Source organism: Lactuca saligna, chromosome 3 (genome assembly GCF_052625555.1).
Source record: "Lactuca saligna cultivar CGN05327 chromosome 3, ASM5262555v1, whole genome shotgun sequence".
Taxonomy (NCBI): domain Eukaryota; kingdom Viridiplantae; phylum Streptophyta; class Magnoliopsida; order Asterales; family Asteraceae; genus Lactuca; species Lactuca saligna.
In genome coordinates this window covers 20,417,162-20,433,182 of record NC_136419.1, presented here as the reverse complement: position 1 = coordinate 20,433,182, position 16,021 = coordinate 20,417,162, and the positions used below count along the sequence as shown (strand labels likewise).

General features: G+C 30.7%; 3 protein-coding genes across 3 annotated transcripts; 2 read left to right on the top strand and 1 right to left on the bottom strand.

Annotated features, from left to right (window-relative positions):
• Nucleotides 1-1,907: 1,907 nt before the first annotated feature.
• LOC145034673 (RING/U-box superfamily protein) lies at nt 1,908-4,732 on the top strand. The gene is made up of 8 exons (XM_078983148.1): nt 1,908-2,187; nt 2,800-3,231; nt 3,360-3,480; nt 3,559-3,874; nt 3,953-4,025; nt 4,101-4,191; nt 4,271-4,350; nt 4,428-4,732. The coding sequence occupies exons 1-8, from the start codon at nt 2,125-2,127 to the stop codon at nt 4,560-4,562; spliced, it is 1,311 nt and encodes a 436-aa protein (XP_078839274.1). The 5' UTR covers nt 1,908-2,124; the 3' UTR covers nt 4,563-4,732.
• A 1,736-nt stretch (nt 4,733-6,468) lies between these two features.
• On the top strand, nt 6,469-9,454 carry LOC145034674 (pectin acetylesterase 8-like). Its single transcript, XM_078983151.1, has 12 exons — nt 6,469-6,687; nt 6,886-6,968; nt 7,156-7,288; nt 7,546-7,625; nt 7,773-7,859; nt 8,005-8,129; nt 8,213-8,273; nt 8,383-8,436; nt 8,561-8,638; nt 8,783-8,888; nt 8,970-9,130; nt 9,218-9,454. The coding sequence occupies exons 1-12, from the start codon at nt 6,549-6,551 to the stop codon at nt 9,305-9,307; spliced, it is 1,197 nt and encodes a 398-aa protein (XP_078839277.1). The 5' UTR covers nt 6,469-6,548; the 3' UTR covers nt 9,308-9,454.
• HGL1 (heteroglycan glucosidase 1) lies at nt 9,290-14,532 on the bottom strand. The gene is made up of 21 exons (XM_078983145.1): nt 14,328-14,532; nt 13,731-14,013; nt 13,570-13,638; nt 13,357-13,494; nt 13,143-13,260; nt 12,979-13,061; nt 12,797-12,892; nt 12,554-12,722; nt 12,320-12,462; nt 12,145-12,231; nt 11,862-12,047; nt 11,626-11,793; nt 11,431-11,551; nt 11,190-11,347; nt 10,807-11,121; nt 10,621-10,729; nt 10,355-10,510; nt 10,168-10,270; nt 9,902-10,075; nt 9,665-9,810; nt 9,290-9,589 (listed from the first exon to the last, which is right to left on the bottom strand). The coding sequence occupies exons 1-21, from the start codon at nt 14,474-14,476 to the stop codon at nt 9,387-9,389; spliced, it is 3,174 nt and encodes a 1,057-aa protein (XP_078839271.1). The 5' UTR covers nt 14,477-14,532; the 3' UTR covers nt 9,290-9,386.
• Between the last annotated feature and the right edge of the window lie 1,489 nt (nt 14,533-16,021).

The window sequence follows — 16,021 nt, the reverse complement described above, 5'->3', positions numbered from 1 at the left end:
GACAAAACATAATAATTTAAATTCAGAAAGAGATCATATAATTTTTCAAAAAATCCTAACAGATTTATTAATACATGTTTTACAGAGTCATACTCCACATTGTTTTTATATAAATTATTATCACCCTTTTGTAAAGTTCGAATATTTTAAGCTAGATACCAATTCGGAAAAAAAATAATAATCTGAAAGTTGAAAAAACTGATGCTTCCGCTCAAAAGATATGTGGTTGTTGCATACAATTTTGTAACGATTAATTCAATTTTCCACATATGCTTTTTATGTCGTAACAATTAAGTAATAACATCGATTATTGACAACTTATTCTCTTTAGGTTTGTGGTCCAAATGGGACCTTTTTGGAAATGTTTTCTTTGATTTTTTACATTTATGACGTTGATTTTATATTATTTATGCATATATGCCATAATTTCATACCAAATACTAAAAAAGAGAGATTTAACATTTAGGCGGGGACAATCTAAAAGTCAATCTAAATGAGGGTAGAAAGTAACACTAATAAAAAAGTGAAAATCAATATAATATGATTAGTGGACATATATTAGTTTATAAAAATAATACTAAAGGGGTGTTTGGCTTGGTTTTCAGGGAGCAAAAGTTCTTTTTGGAAAAGTCACAAAAAATCAGGTTTTCCTGACTTTTCCAAAAAATTCATTTTTATTTGTATCCAAATTCAAAAGTAGCTTCTAAAATGCATTTGCCAAACATCTTTTGCTTTTTATCTTTTCCTAAAAGAATTTTGGCTTCTAAAAAACTAAGTTAAACACCCTCTAACACTAAAATTCATAAGGGTTCAGCTATTTGGATCCTTTTTATTTTGTTAAAGGACCCTTTAATAATTACTTTAATAATTACTTTAACTTTTTTTTAAATAAGCTAATCATTATCAAATAATTATCTTTTTATTAATTATTATTACATAATATTAGACCCTCATAATTATTTTATATTTTACTTTAAATAAAACTAATCATTACATAATAAAATGGCTTAATATAAAGATTTGTTTATAGAAAAGGATATTATTTTTATAAATAAATATTAAAATAAAAATATGCTTATTTTTTTTTCAAATATACAAAATAAAATATTCTAAACAAAAAAATTTAATTTATTTTCGGTTTTTAGTGCAATTTATTAAAATCATTTTTATATGAAAGCATAATAATAAGTGACTTCAAATACGATATAATAATAATACTTAGTTTTCATTTAAATATTTAATATCATTTTATTTTTATTTTTTGGTTTATATAAATATTAAAATATAGAAAATATTAAAATATATAAAAAAAACATTGATATGTTTGTATTATTATTTGATTATAAAAAAATAAAATATATAATAAATAAAAAGTTTATAGAAATTAAATAATAAATATGAGTTTCAAAAAGAATTAATTTTAATAATCATAAAAAATATTAATATTATAAATGCACGGAAATTTATATCTAAAAAATCATTAATAAGGGGTCCTATAAAAAAATCTGGATCTAATTAGTAGGACCCAATTCATAATTACCAAATGCCCAAATATCGACACATCAAAAACACATCAAAAACTAATCCAACCTTAAAGTTTAAAGTCAACAAGAGCGAGCGAGTAATCTATTTGTTTTACACGTATTAGTCATAATAATTTCAGTAACAACCATATTTTGTTTACAAATGTTTTATTAATTAATTTTTATTGAATAATGGGATTACTAAACTAAAATTTATATTTATATCAAGATAGAAAAAAAATATTATTGATTTCTGTTAAATTCAGGAAAATAAATAAAAATTTTGATATCCAATTCACATAAATAAAAAAATTGGATCAATCAAAATCCCTTTCACCTGTTTTTTCACGTTCCTAGCATAAATAATTCATCATCATCATCGTATTCATTTTGTCCATTTGCTTGTTTCAATTCTATTCACCACTCGATGCTTTTGATAAAAATAATTTCTAAAAGACATTAAAACATAATAAATTTGAAATTAAAGAAACGGTATTCCAAAATCGATTTGAATAATTGGAGTGGTGGACTGATAATCAAAATTATTCACAGTGCTCCAACCCCCTTTGTTTGAGTAGCTTCTACGCTTATTGAAGATCAGATGCAAACATCGCACGAAATTAGCAGCGCAGTTGCCGATGACGACGACAGGAATGCTTCAGAGGTTCTTCTTTTGTCATCTTCTTGCTTGTGGCTTTTATGATTGTTTTGTGATTTTTGCTTCTGGGTAACCCTTATGCGTAAATCGCTTACCCAGTTTGTATAATCTGCTCTTTATGTTCATGGCAACTGAGATTTAGCTCAAATTTCTAAATCCTTGCTCAGTTGTTATTCGTTCGGTTTGACCTCTTGTTGACCTATGTTCTTCTCAAAAGGATGAGAAATTAGGATCGATTCTTTAGGGTTTGTGAAGAAAGAATAGCAGGATTGTAATGAATCTCGTTAGCTCCCAAATCTTGGTTTTTAAAGGCGATTTTTCTTCTTTGAAAATTAAAAACCCCAATCAAGCTCGTTGTTGGATGAGTACATGCCATCTTCTTGATTGTTGCAACATACAAGTTTATAGTTGTTTACATTACACAAGATTGCAAACCCCATAAAAAAACGTTGAATAATTTCTGCAAATATAATAATGCAGGTGTAAAGTCTTTGACTACTTCTAGGTTTTCATCAAAAGTCAAATACTTTTTCAATTTCTTTATGTTATTGTTGTTGTTGTTATGGCCATTTCTCTTTCCCCAATATGAATATGAATGCTTCAATAACAACACAACAGGTTGATACCAATGAGAAGGAATCCTCCACAAATGAAGTAAAAAGTTATGGAAAAAGCACTCGTTTTTCAGATTTGTCCCTGAACATACCTCCAAGACACGCACATTTTAGCAGTAATCGGCGTGAAAAAGCTTCACTCCAGTCTCCTGGTATCTCCTCCAATGGCACTTCATCTTCATCTTCAAGGGGGATTTTTCGAGGTTTAAGCTTTAAAAAGAAGGATCACGTTCCTCATAATGGTGAAAGTAGCTCTCTTCTTCCTTCCGACGCAAACGCACCACCACCTGTAAGCCCTCTTGTCTCCAACACCAACTCCAATTTACACTGGAAACGATGCACATCTCTTCCAGTCAAACACGCATCATCAAACCCTTCCCCTTCAGCCACCACCCCCGTTTCCGCAAGAACATACAGCGAACAACAGAAATCACAGGTAAGATCGATCATATTACTGAAAAATATAGATTTAAAATTGAAATTAATCCCCTTAGGTTTATTGGGCTAGTTTATAACTTTGGGCTTTAGGGTTTACAGTTACATACATCGATAAATTGTGTGCAGATTGGGGCGATTCAAGCGACGGTTTCAAGGTCGCTCTCTGTACCTGGGCGAAACATTGTTATCGTAAGATCAATTTCTTTTGCAGCACGTAAGGATAATGATCAAGCCGACAGTGCTAATGGTACGTTTTTGATCGTATACACTTGCGATTTGATTTTCATATTCCAATTTTGTTGAAACGATTCGGTTTGAAATGAAGATCAAATCTGTTCTGTGGAAGTGGAGAACGATGAAGAGATTGATGAGGAAGAAGCGATTTGCAGAATCTGCTTTGATTCATGTGATGAAGGTAATCAACTGAAGATGGAATGCAGTTGCAAAGGTGCGCTTAGACTTGTTCATGAAGAATGTGCAGTTAAATGGTTCAGTGTTAAAGGGAACAAAAACTGTGATGTTTGTGGACGTGAAGTCTCAAATTTACCAGTAACTTTGCTTCGTATGCCAAGTTATGTTCAAAGACAAACCATGAATATGAATCCACAACATCAACAGCATCTGAATTCAGGAACAATAAGGTAACTTAACCCTAATTTTAACCTATATAAGCTTCATTAGCTTTTCAAATTTTAATGGTTACATGTTTGTGTATTCAGTGCATGGCAGGATTTTGTGGTGCTAGTTTTGATAAGTACAATATGCTACTTCTTCTTCCTGGAGCAGCTTCTTGTAAGCCATTAATGACACCTTTAAATAAATCATGTATTCATGTCCAGTTTTAAATATTTGTTTTTTTTTTGGCAGATTCGTGACCTGAAAACTCAAGCTATTGTGATTGCTGCGCCATTCTCATTTACATTTGGCATTCTGTCATCTACATTTTCGGTTATTCTTGGTATAATTTATCTTTTTAAGTTTTTATAAAATGTTGCAACATGATTTTCCTTTATTCTAATGTTGTTCCAATTTTACAGCAATCAGGGAGTATATTTGGACTTATGCAGCTCTTGAATTTGCACTTGTAGCTATGATTCTGCACTTGTTTTATTCATGGGTGAGTGAGTGATGTGATTATTTTGATTTTAGAAGGGTGTTTTGGTCAATTGAATTGTATTGTATTGTTTGTTGCAGCTTGAGTTGAAGGCAATCTATGCGGTAATGTTGTCAGGGATTTTGGGGTTTGGAGTAGCGATGACTCTGAATGCTTTGTATATTCGCTACTTTGTTTGGCGAGTTCAAATTCTTCGTGATTCCAACAATGTTTGATGAGAATAATATATTATATTTATATTTTAATTTAATTTTGGTGTATATATAAATCAACCTACCCTGAGCCTGATATTAGGGGTTTTGTATTTCATGAAAATGTTGTATTTTGTTACTGAGATTCATAATGTTTTGTTTTATTTTATTTAAGGCAATTTTGTTAGTTGACATTTTAGCTTTCTGATTCTTGGGTTATACACCTTCTTGGACTGCTTGCATTAGACCACTTACAAGTCATGAGTCACTACACCATTTGCCTTTGTTTTTTGCAATTATAATTTGTTTAATAATGCTTTTAATTATACATTTAAAAGTCATTTTATATTTTTCTATCTAATTTATAGCTACCAACTAGTTTAGTTGGTAAAAGTTAGTTTTTGACCTAAAAATTAGTTTTTCAGCTACTAAACCAAAAACAGTCTTAAATATTTTCTTTTGTACTATAGCATGTTACATGGAAATGTTAAATTTATTTATTTCTGTTTGTGATTTTCTAATATATGAAACATTAATTGAAGTATTAATTATGAGGAATATTATTATAACTAAATGTTATAGACATTAATTATAAATGATATTCTTTAGCCCAACAGTATCCGGTGTTGTCCTTCCTCTTTGAGGTCGAGGGTTCAAGTCCCGTGAGGGACATAGGTGGAGAATTAGGAGTAGTATAGGAGTAGAATATATTTGCCGTTAAAAAAAATGATATTCTTTATAATTAATGTGTTTTACATTTAATTATGGTAATATTTTTTATAATTAATGTTTTTTTATGTGTCTTTAGGGCATATATTAATTTTTTTTTGTTTTTTTTGCTTTAAAATAATTATATTCGTAAGGGTCATAATATTTTTATTTTTTATTATTATTATAATTGTATACGTACTAAATAAATAATTTTTTTATATTTTTGAAACAAAAGACCGACATAGTTATAATGACATACCGTTATAAGTCTTAAATTAATTAAGGAAGTTGATAGAATAACAAAGTAAAAATAAATTAGATATTTTAGAAAAACTTTGGAAAATGATGAATGATTAGAAATGATTTATGTAAATATGTTTTTATAATATAAAATTAGTGGAAATATGATATGTCAAAAAAATGTTTTAAGCTATGTTTTTTACAATTAGCTTAAAAATCTACTTATACTAACTTTCATCAAACTTATTGAACTTTTGAAAATTCAATCAAATATACTTTTTTGTTGATTATAAAAAAAAAAAAAAAAAACTCAATTATTTATATCCATCTTTATATAATTTTACATATTTTAGCTTGTTTTACCAAACGTTATATTTGTCAACTAGTAGCTAGTTTTTTCAGCTATCAATTATCTTTTTAGCTGGTTCGTTGGACATATTCTTGTAATATGTGGATGACTTGCATGCTCTCAAAAAGAATTATCTTATCTCATAAGAAAACAAATTTGCTTTCTACTAAGGTCATGTTTAATGTGTTAGCTGAAATTCTATATTTTAGCTTATAAGATAGTTTATCAATAAGCTACAATAAGTTATTTTTTTGGTTTTACTGACCACTAAATTACTATAAGTAGCTTATTTCTGCTGGACAATCCCTAAATGTCTAAAATAACCATTAATAAAAGGAAATAAGAAGATTTACATACCATATATATCTCTATCACATGAATATCTTGTAAGCAGACATATAATTTGAGACAAACAATATATAATAAGAAAATGTTTGTATTTCTTAGTAAATTTACTTGACTTTCGCTTTTTGGAATTCCAGATCTGGATCACTAAGTTGAAGGTTGACTTACTGTATACAAGTCAAAATTAATTTTAGTCAACCGATTCATATATGCTTGTTGAGATCGATACAAATGCTGGATGGCATGTTCATTAAATTACAGTTTGCATATACTTTATTCAAATTATAACCCACTTGAATTCAAATATACAACCTTTCCGACTCTTAAAAGGTATGCAACAATGAAGTTTTTGGACAACGCTCACCATGGCAAGCATCACATTCACAAAACCATGCCAATGGTTGTGCTTAATATTTCTACTACTGATCATCATATTGTCAGAAACAGAATGCTCAGACAATGTCGAGATGACTTTCATTCAGAGTGCCATTGCCAAAGGAGCTGGTAAATATATATATATATATATATATATATATATATATATATATATATATATATATATATATATATATATATATATATATATATATTAAAGTGTACTAATCATCTTAAATATATTATATATATGTTCTTTTATTTTCACAAACTTTAATTAAAGTGTACTAATATGCATATATCAATGTTTTTATTTGTGTGGTGCAGTTTGTTTAGATGGAAGTCCACCCGCATATCAGTTTGATAAAGGATTCGGAGAAGGTGTTGATAAGTGGTTAATTCACATACAGGTTAGTTAATTAGTACTCACACTATTTCGGATATAAGTAATTAAGTTTTTAAAACGATTAAAATACACGTGTAATTAATGTATTTCAAAAAGTTTGCATTACATTGATGTATAATTGAAACATGAAAATGAATTCACTATTTATGGTGTGAGATAGTTTAGAATTGAAATTGATTTCATGTGGTTAGGGAGGAGGATGGTGTGAGTCGACAAAAAGTTGTTTATTACGCGTGAACATGAGTAATGGTGTGGGTTCATCAACACGTATGCAAAAGTTCAATTTCACAGGAGTTTTTAGCAGTAAGCAAGAGTTTAATCCAGGTACTACACATACAAAAAAAAACATAAACTATATATAAGCATGATGAAATGTTGTATTTGGTTGACTGAAAATGAAAATGTAACGAAATTCAATTCCGATCCTTAATCCTTTGCTGTTTTGGCAAATGTAAATTACGATAAAATGACCAAAGTACCCTTCATTGACAAATTCTTCTATCTGAATTCCTTTAGAATCCATGAAGCATAACTTTTGTAGGTACAAATAAAGTTGATTAATTAATTAATTACTTTTGTAGGGTTCTACAACTGGAATAGAGTCATCATGAGGTACTGTGATGGAGCATCTTTTACCGGGGATGTCGAAAAAGTTGACCCCGTAAGTTAATTTGGATCCCCATCACAAACTAAACTATAATATATATATATATATATATATATATATATATATATATATATATATATATATATATATATATATATAATTCACAACTTCTCATTAATCTATTTACAAATTAATTTTCAGGCTACTAATCTTCATTATAGAGGTGCAAGGATCTTCAATGTTATTCTGGAGGAGCTGCTAGGAAAAGGACTCAATAAAGCATCAAGTGTAAATGCTTCTAGTTCTCTCTAGTCATTAAATTGCAACATACTTGTATTTTATACGTCTTAGGTCCCTTTACGTTCTAATTTCTTCCAGTCAGGTCACTCGATCAGTCAATATTTGACTGATTTCTTATTTAATTGGCATTCAGGCACTTCTAACCGGTTGTTCTTCTGGTGGGTTAGCGTCAATATTGTATTGTGACAAGTTTCGAGCCATGTTGCCACCAACTTCTCAAGTCAAATGTGCTCCTGATGCCGGTTACTTTGTTCATGTGTATATAATCGCACTTTTAAGTTTTCTACAACTCTTTATTGTCTTTTGATATATTATAGCTGATTCATTGTGTTCTCTAACAGGAAGGACATTTCTGGAAAATACCACTTTCAGAAGTTCTTCACTAAGATCGTTAAACTACATGTTCTCTCTTTTCTCCCTCTCTCTCTCTCTCTCATACACACATAGACACTAGTGTGTGTACACTCTTATCATATTTAGTTCTGATAAGGTACCTTGATTTTGGCTGTAGAATTCAAAGATAAATCTTCCTTCTTCATGTACTTCAAAGATGAAGCCTGGCTTGGTAAGCTATATATAATACAACTTAAAAAGTTATAAATTAATATTGTTTTAATGTGATCATGAAACTTAATTAAGCCTGGTTCATTTCATCATATGAGATGTAACGTTTTCATTATTATTTGTAGTGCTTCTACCCACAATTTATTTTGCCAGAAATCAAGACACCCTTGTTTGTCATAAACACTGCTTACGATGCATATCAGGTTCATCATCTTTAACTGTGTGTTCTTGGTTTTTCTGTGTGATTCCATGTACACGTGTCTGAACTATGAATATATATATATATATATATATATATATATATATATATATATATATATATATATATATATCATACTGTTTTTAAGGTACAAAACATCTTAGCACCAAAAAAGGCTGATCACCATGATTCATGGTCTGCATGCAAGTCAAACATATCAAACTGCTCATCCACCCAACTCCAAAGATTGCAAGGTCATTCTTCTAATCTAAACAAAACCCTAAATGTAACATAGGTTCAAAAAACTTATAAACTTTTTTTTTCTGTATATTCAGATTTTAGGTCAGATTTCATAAAGACATTGATGTCAGGAATGGGTAAATCCAGATTCAACTCCACATCAAGAGGATTGTTCATCAATTCTTGTTATTCACACTGCCAATCAGGAAATCAGATAAACTGGCTTGGAGATGCTGCTTCAAAGTTGGATAACAAGGTAACTTGTTTGACTTGTAAAAGTCAAAGTATGTGTTTGCTTTTCACCTTTGAATTTATATTGATATAATTTCAATCCCATGTGCAGGCTATTGCTGAAGTAGTTAGTGACTGGTTTTATGAAAGAAACACAACTCAATTGATCAATCACCAGCATACATTGCCTCAACAGTGTTGATTTCTTTTCTCATAACCAAATATGTCATTTATTTAATACTCCCATCAGTTATTATTGAAATGTAACAATAAAAGTAGTATTAGCACACTACGCTAATCCTCTTAATTTCATAACTGTGAGAAATACAAAGAGGTGACTGCTTTGAAACTGGCCTGTCTTCTGACCAAAGCTCAAGATTCACAGTCCCAAAATCCCAATGGAGAAGACACTTGTATACCTGGTCAACATTGAATCTGTTGACTAAACCCAACCCAAGGCACTTGTCAACCAACATCCATTCACCTGAAAAACATTTTTTTTTTTTTTTTTTACAACTTCAAATCTAAAAAGATTTATAAGAAACAAATATCTAATTACCATTTGGACGAAGATGCCCCTCATAGAGCTGCTCCCCGGATTCCGGCCATACTTCATGTTTGGATCCGTCAATGGAGGTGAATGAGACGTATGTCTCAGTTGGGTGAAAAAGACTAAATGTTGGGTGGATTCTTAAACAAACAAGCCTGTGAAATGACCATAATATGATCATAACTCATAACAAATTATATAAATCAATTCCAAAAGAACAGATGGCAAAAGGGTAAAAAAAACAACCTTGAATACCCTCCAGAACCAGCACCTACACTGCGTGCTAAAAGACTCGAGTCAATCTTGAAAAGTTTAGGGTTATCTTCTGAGAGAGAGATATTTCTTTCAATAGCTAATCCACCTCCCACATCACCTTCCATTCTTAAAGATTCTATATCTCCTGCTTGCTCAAGATCCCGACTTTACAAAAAAATAATACAATTATTATTTTGATTATTTCAAAAAAGTAACTTTTTAAACTTAAAAAGATTAAAGATTAAAGATTAACTCACTTAATGACAGTATACTCTTCGGTGCATCCAGCAGAACGATATTCAGTACCACTATATTCTTCATACCCATTGATTTCTACCCGACTATGAAGCCATTGAGTTCCTGTTCCCAATAAACATATATGACTATGGTTTGACCTTTGACCAAATTAAGAGAAATGTTGACTATTTTTTAGATTATATTTACCTGTAGGAAGGTGTTCCATAGATATGATACGACCCCCAATCCAAGGGACAACTTTGAGAGCCCATTCACCACCTTTAACTTCCACAGGAGTTCCTGAAAGCTCAACCCCTTTATGTCCAGATGCCTGCTCCACATCCGGTATACGTTTTGCACTTTCTGAAAATTTCACATTAGATTAAATAAAATAAACAATAAGATAATTAATTAATCACTTAAATAAAAAAAGCAGAAAACATTAGTTGTAAAGTATTTAGATCCATACTTACCCATACGTGTCTTGTAATTGTTCTTGCTAGCAGAAATTAAATTTGATATTTCATTTTCTGAAGGCAGAGTGATTTTCAGATCTTCTCCATCAGTACCCCATGCATCAACCTGAAGAAGAAAAAAAATAGTTAAAACCTAAATATGAAAACAAAATTAAAAGGAAAAGGAAAAGATAGAACATATACCATAGCTCCTTCACCGAGCAATAGGTGGACATGTAAGTGGCGATTTGGTCTTTTCCACAATCCTTCAGTTTTGGAGACACTGAGTGTGACAACTGAAGATTTGAGCTCAGCAACATATGTTGTGAAAAGATAAGCCTTGTTTGTATATTCATAGCCATCACCATCATCTTCAAAGAGAACACCTTCAGCTTTACCATTTTCATCTAAAGCTATAAACAATGACAGATCATCCTTTGCATTAGCTTCACTCACATGTTGATGAGCTGGACCATATGGGATGATTGATCCACCTCGTAGATATAGTGCTGGTAAATCCTGAAAAAAAATCAAGAAAACTATAAAACATGTCTTTGTTTTTCTTTTAAAAACAAAAAGATTCTTACTGGATGTGAATCTTGAAAATCAAAACTCATCCAAGTTCCATTAGGCAGTGTATGATGTATTTGATGCACTCCAAGATCACTCAAAGTGCTGCAATATACAAGAAGTGGGCCCAAAAGGAACGAATTTTCATTTCTTCTTAATTCGGAATCCTTCAAATCTACAAAAAAAGATAATAAAGTTAAAGAAACCGAAAAATTAAATTAAAAAACGAATATATAGATGAAAATAAACTTATCATACCAGCAAAAAAAGTAGGAGATGCCACTGGAGAACCATTTGTATGTGCCAAGTAGAAAAGTGTATATATATGTGGTATAAGGCGATATCTTCTCTTTAGTGCCAACCTACAAACTTCCTCACACTGTAAAAAAAATTAATTAATGAACAAAAAGTTTAAATATTTAAAATTTAATAAAAAGAAAAGGGATTGATTACCTCTTCCCCAAATGACCAAGGCTCATGATCAACAGTTCCCTTCTCAGAATGTCCTCGACAAAATGGAAACATGGCACCAATACCAAACCACCTTCCAAATAATTTGGGTGTTGCATTCCCTGCAAATCCTCCAATATCAGGTCCTGAAAGTGGTTGACCACTAAGCCCCTGAAATAATATTTAGTAACATTAAAATTTAATCATGAGAAATAATAGTATTCTAGAAGCTTTCTTACCAGTTGGAGTACCATAGAGATGCTCATATGTAAATGTTCCCATGTAGATAGATTGTCTCCTGTCCATGTGGCAGCATACCTCTGACTACCTATAAATCCAGCTCGTGTAAGAACAAATGGGCGTTTATTTGGATTGGCTAATTTCATGCCTTCATATGTTGATCTTGCCATTAGCATTCCATAAACCTAAATCAGAAACTACATTACTAAAACTTCTCAATCATATGTATATATATATATATATATATATATATATATATATAGACTAATCAGAGTAGCTTACATTGTGATAGTGTAGGTGATTTTGATGACCACCAAGTTCATCATCTCCCCTATGAATGTTACTTTCAGGCATTGTCTTTGTAATAGACTGGAGAAAGGAAAACAAATCTAGTGAGATGAAATAATAATAATAGATCAGAAAGATTATGAAAAAAGGAAAAAGGTGTAAACTTGACTTTGAAAACAGCTGGTTCATTCATGTCGTTCCATATGCCATCCACACCATTAGATATAAAATCTTTGACTAAATTAGCCCACCAAGAACGAGCTTTTTCTTGAGTAAAATCAGGGAAAACACAAGCTCCAGGCCATACCTCTCCTGTTATGAAAATGGAAATGAAACTTATGAGAATCGTTTTGAAAACAGTTGAAGATTAGATACAATTCATGTTTCATGGAGATGGAGATACCAACAAAGGGGTTTCCATCTTTTGTCTGAACCCATATGTCTTTTTCTGTTCCACTTTCATATACAGAGTAACCCTTTTCATGCTTTATCCCAGGGTCAAGCATCCAGATAGCCTTGAAACCCATACGATGAAGCTCATCCACTAGAGATTTTGGATTAGGAAAAGTCTCCTGAGATCAATAGAAAAGATTGATGATTGATGAATGATGAACTTCACTTTAAGAGTCAATATCCATTAACATACTTGGTCAAAGGTGAAACAACGAAATCCATCCATGTAGTCAATGTCCATCCATATGACATCACAAGGTATACCTTTATCCCGAAATGTCTTGGCAATCTACACAGTAAAAAAGTAAAAACCAATATGGTGAAATCATAGATTCAGAATAAGAAATCTTGAATGTGTGAAAAACTTTAACATACCTCACGAACCCTCAAATCAGAGTCATAGCTCCATCGGCATTGTTGATATCCCAATGACCACTTTGGTGGCATGAAAACAGTTCCTATTAACAGAAACAGATGACCTTAAAAAAAAAGGTATTTGGAAGAGATGTAAAACTTCATTATGGTTTTCAGGAAATTACCAACTGCATGTGATAATGATGCCAAAACATCGTTTACTGAAGCAAATGGACCAAATGTCACCACAGGAAAAGGCGATGAGGCAATTAGCTTTGCTGTTGATTCTTTACGCAGATCAATCTGTTAAATATAATCCAATAAGAAAATGGGTAAAAACAAAATCATTCACAAAATGGAAAAAAAAAAAATGAGATAAGTTATAGGAGTTTTGAGCACCTCACAGCGTTTTGTTGTATCAGCAAGAAATCCTAATGCCTCTCCATTTGGAAGAATGGCTAGAACCCATGGATGTGATTGGTATAAGGATGTAGTTCCACTCCCATACCCCCATGCATCAGTATTCCAAGTAAACACCTGTGTTTGTTGCATTTGTTATGATACTCCAAAAATTAGTTATAAAAAATATATGATCAAAAATTAAAAACCAACCCTTTTTCCTGTTCTTTCAAGTTGTCCACTAACTTCACCTGTTCCATAAAATGAGGTTCCTGCAGGAAGCTAATTACCATATTGGTGACCTTTAGTGAGATGTAATTAACCATAGCAAGAATTTTGCAAAGTATATGGTATTTCAAGAAGATAAAACTGACCTCAAAAGAGACAATTTGTTGACCTGAAACATGTTCAGAAGTTGGGATGTAGGATGGAATTTTGTGATTACTCATAATGGGTGTGTCCCTGTCTTTCTGATTAACAAAAGAAAGACTAGGAAATGCTTCGTTTCTAGCATCAGCAGAAGAATCAAACCTGAAAACACCTTCTTCCAGAATCGGTTCAGATACCATGGGACTCGCAGTCGCAGATGTCCCTGCACTCTCTCCCATCTTAGACTCTGCTAAGATTCTGCTTGTTGTAGTACTCTTATTGCTATTTCTGCAAAACAACTAGGTTTTCAGTTAGATCGTATGCTATAATCAACTCAGTCTTTGATCTCGATATTTGACTTTGTAATCTCACTCTTTTTAGTTGCTAAAAGAACAAATAATTATAACTTAAATATCATTTTACAACTTCACAACTATTGTTGTTGTTGCTTTGAAATGGTAGAGTAAAAGGCCGAGCATGGCATTCAGAACAATCGTATATCCAGGACACTAAACTCAAGATCAATGTTTTTGGGGCGAAATTTTATCAAAGAAACGAAACTTAAGATCTCAAGTAAAGTAAATGACGATATAAACGGGTACCTGAGAAAATTATCGGAATTGCATGAAATAGAGTAGGGATTCTTCAGGAGTTTTGGAATTTTGTGAGGAATCACAAAAGTAGAAGTGAAAATTAAAGTTGGGAAGCAATGAATAATAGCGGGCCCGCTGCGGATCGTTGCTATTCTCATTTGTGCTTCAGAATGAGGAGTGTTATTTATACCATCGATACAGTATTTGGGAATATGAAATTATCATCCAACAAATGTATGAATCCTTCGGATGCTATCTGATTCCACAAACACGTGTGTACTTCACGTCCCCCTAATTACAAAATTTGCTAAGGCCAAAATTGGTAAATTTGAAAAAAAAAAATAATAATAATAAAGGGCATAACAAAGATACATCGATTATATTTATACGTAAAAATGATTTGAGAAATTCATATATATCAAGATGAATGTTCCTTCAACATGCTTGCATATGCATAATATAACAAGTACGTGCATAATTCATATAAAAATTCTTCAAAACGTGCATAATTCATATAAAAATTCTTCGAAGAGTAACATAACATTTTTCATCGTGTATACATGAAATTTTACATTTCATTTTATATTCTTAACTAACTTATCAAATATTTTTATTAAACACCATTTTTTAATAAACTAACGAATAATTTGACAGCTAAATTTTTAAATAACCATTCTTTAACTAACGACTAACAATGCGTTTGATTGTAAGAAATTTTTCAGTTTTCTATAAAAAATTTAAAAATACGTTTGATTGATTTAGTTTTCAAAAAAATGAAAATTTTATGTTTCCAATTTGTATTTAAATTAATAAAAAAAAGATGATTTTTACAATTTTCCAAAATTACATATTCAATTTTCGGTAACAAAAGCTAAAATGATATCATACAATAAAAGTTTATAATAAAATACTAGAAAGGTTACCCCGCATAGAGCGGGGTCCGAAACTTTCAATGTTGTTTCTGAATCGATAAATATGGCAGACGTAGAAAGTGCAAGGATGAAAAGCTCAGGCTTTGCCACGTACCGTTTTTTTTTTCATGTTTTTATGAAAAAAATGTAAAAGTTTTGACTGCAAGGACCAGAAGTGTCAAAATGGCTAAAGAATTAAAAGGATAGGAATTAACAATTTTTTCGAAAAAGAATTAAAATTATCAAACCATTAAAGTTTTGTGACCAAACTTTAAATATTAAAAGGTTCTTAAAAAATGTAAAATTATTGATTGTAATGACCAAAAGTGTCAAAATAACCAAAGAATGGGAAACAAAGTTGCCAAAAAAATAACAAATTTACATTCATTTCTTTAATATATATATATATATATATATATATATATATATATATATATATATATATATATATATATATATATATATATCTAAAAAAAATAATTTAAAGGTTTGTATTTGCCGCTAAACTTTGACAAAATGTCATTATTAGCAATGTTCTAAAAAACTTGTCATGGCCCTGCCATGGCGCGTCATGATTTAAAGGTTTGTATTTGCCGCTAAACTTTGACAAAATGTCATCTTAAATCACATATCTATATAAAAAATGAATATTAGTAGAATATATATATATATATATATATATATATATATATATATATATATATATATATATATATATATATATTATTAATTATATATAAAATTATCGCCTTAAGTCACGCTTTACAAACATGTGGTTCGCTATGACTCAAA

What these genes read in the sequence shown, in the direction of transcription:
- LOC145034673 (XM_078983148.1), top strand. Translation starts at nt 2,125, where the DNA reads ATGCAAACATCGCACGAAATTAGCAGCGCAGTTGCCGATGACGACGAC. An exon ending in TCAAGCCGACAGTGCTAATG is followed by an intron (nt 3,481 to 3,558) that starts GTACGTTTTTGA and finishes TTTGAAATGAAG; the next exon opens with ATCAAATCTGTTCTGTGGAA. An exon ending in TCTTCCTGGAGCAGCTTCTT is followed by an intron (nt 4,026 to 4,100) that starts GTAAGCCATTAA and finishes TTTTTTTGGCAG; the next exon opens with ATTCGTGACCTGAAAACTCA.
- LOC145034674 (XM_078983151.1), top strand. Translation starts at nt 6,549, where the DNA reads ATGGCAAGCATCACATTCACAAAACCATGCCAATGGTTGTGCTTAATA. An exon ending in AGTGGTTAATTCACATACAG is followed by an intron (nt 6,969 to 7,155) that starts GTTAGTTAATTA and finishes TCATGTGGTTAG; the next exon opens with GGAGGAGGATGGTGTGAGTC. An exon ending in CTAAGATCGTTAAACTACAT is followed by an intron (nt 8,274 to 8,382) that starts GTTCTCTCTTTT and finishes TTTTGGCTGTAG; the next exon opens with AATTCAAAGATAAATCTTCC.
- HGL1 (XM_078983145.1), bottom strand. Translation starts at nt 14,476, where the DNA reads ATGAGAATAGCAACGATCCGCAGCGGGCCCGCTATTATTCATTGCTTC. An exon ending in GTTGTTTCACCTTTGACCAA is followed by an intron (nt 12,723 to 12,796) that starts GTATGTTAATGG and finishes TATTGATCTCAG; the next exon opens with GAGACTTTTCCTAATCCAAA. An exon ending in TATGGAACACCTTCCTACAG is followed by an intron (nt 10,271 to 10,354) that starts GTAAATATAATC and finishes TATTGGGAACAG; the next exon opens with GAACTCAATGGCTTCATAGT.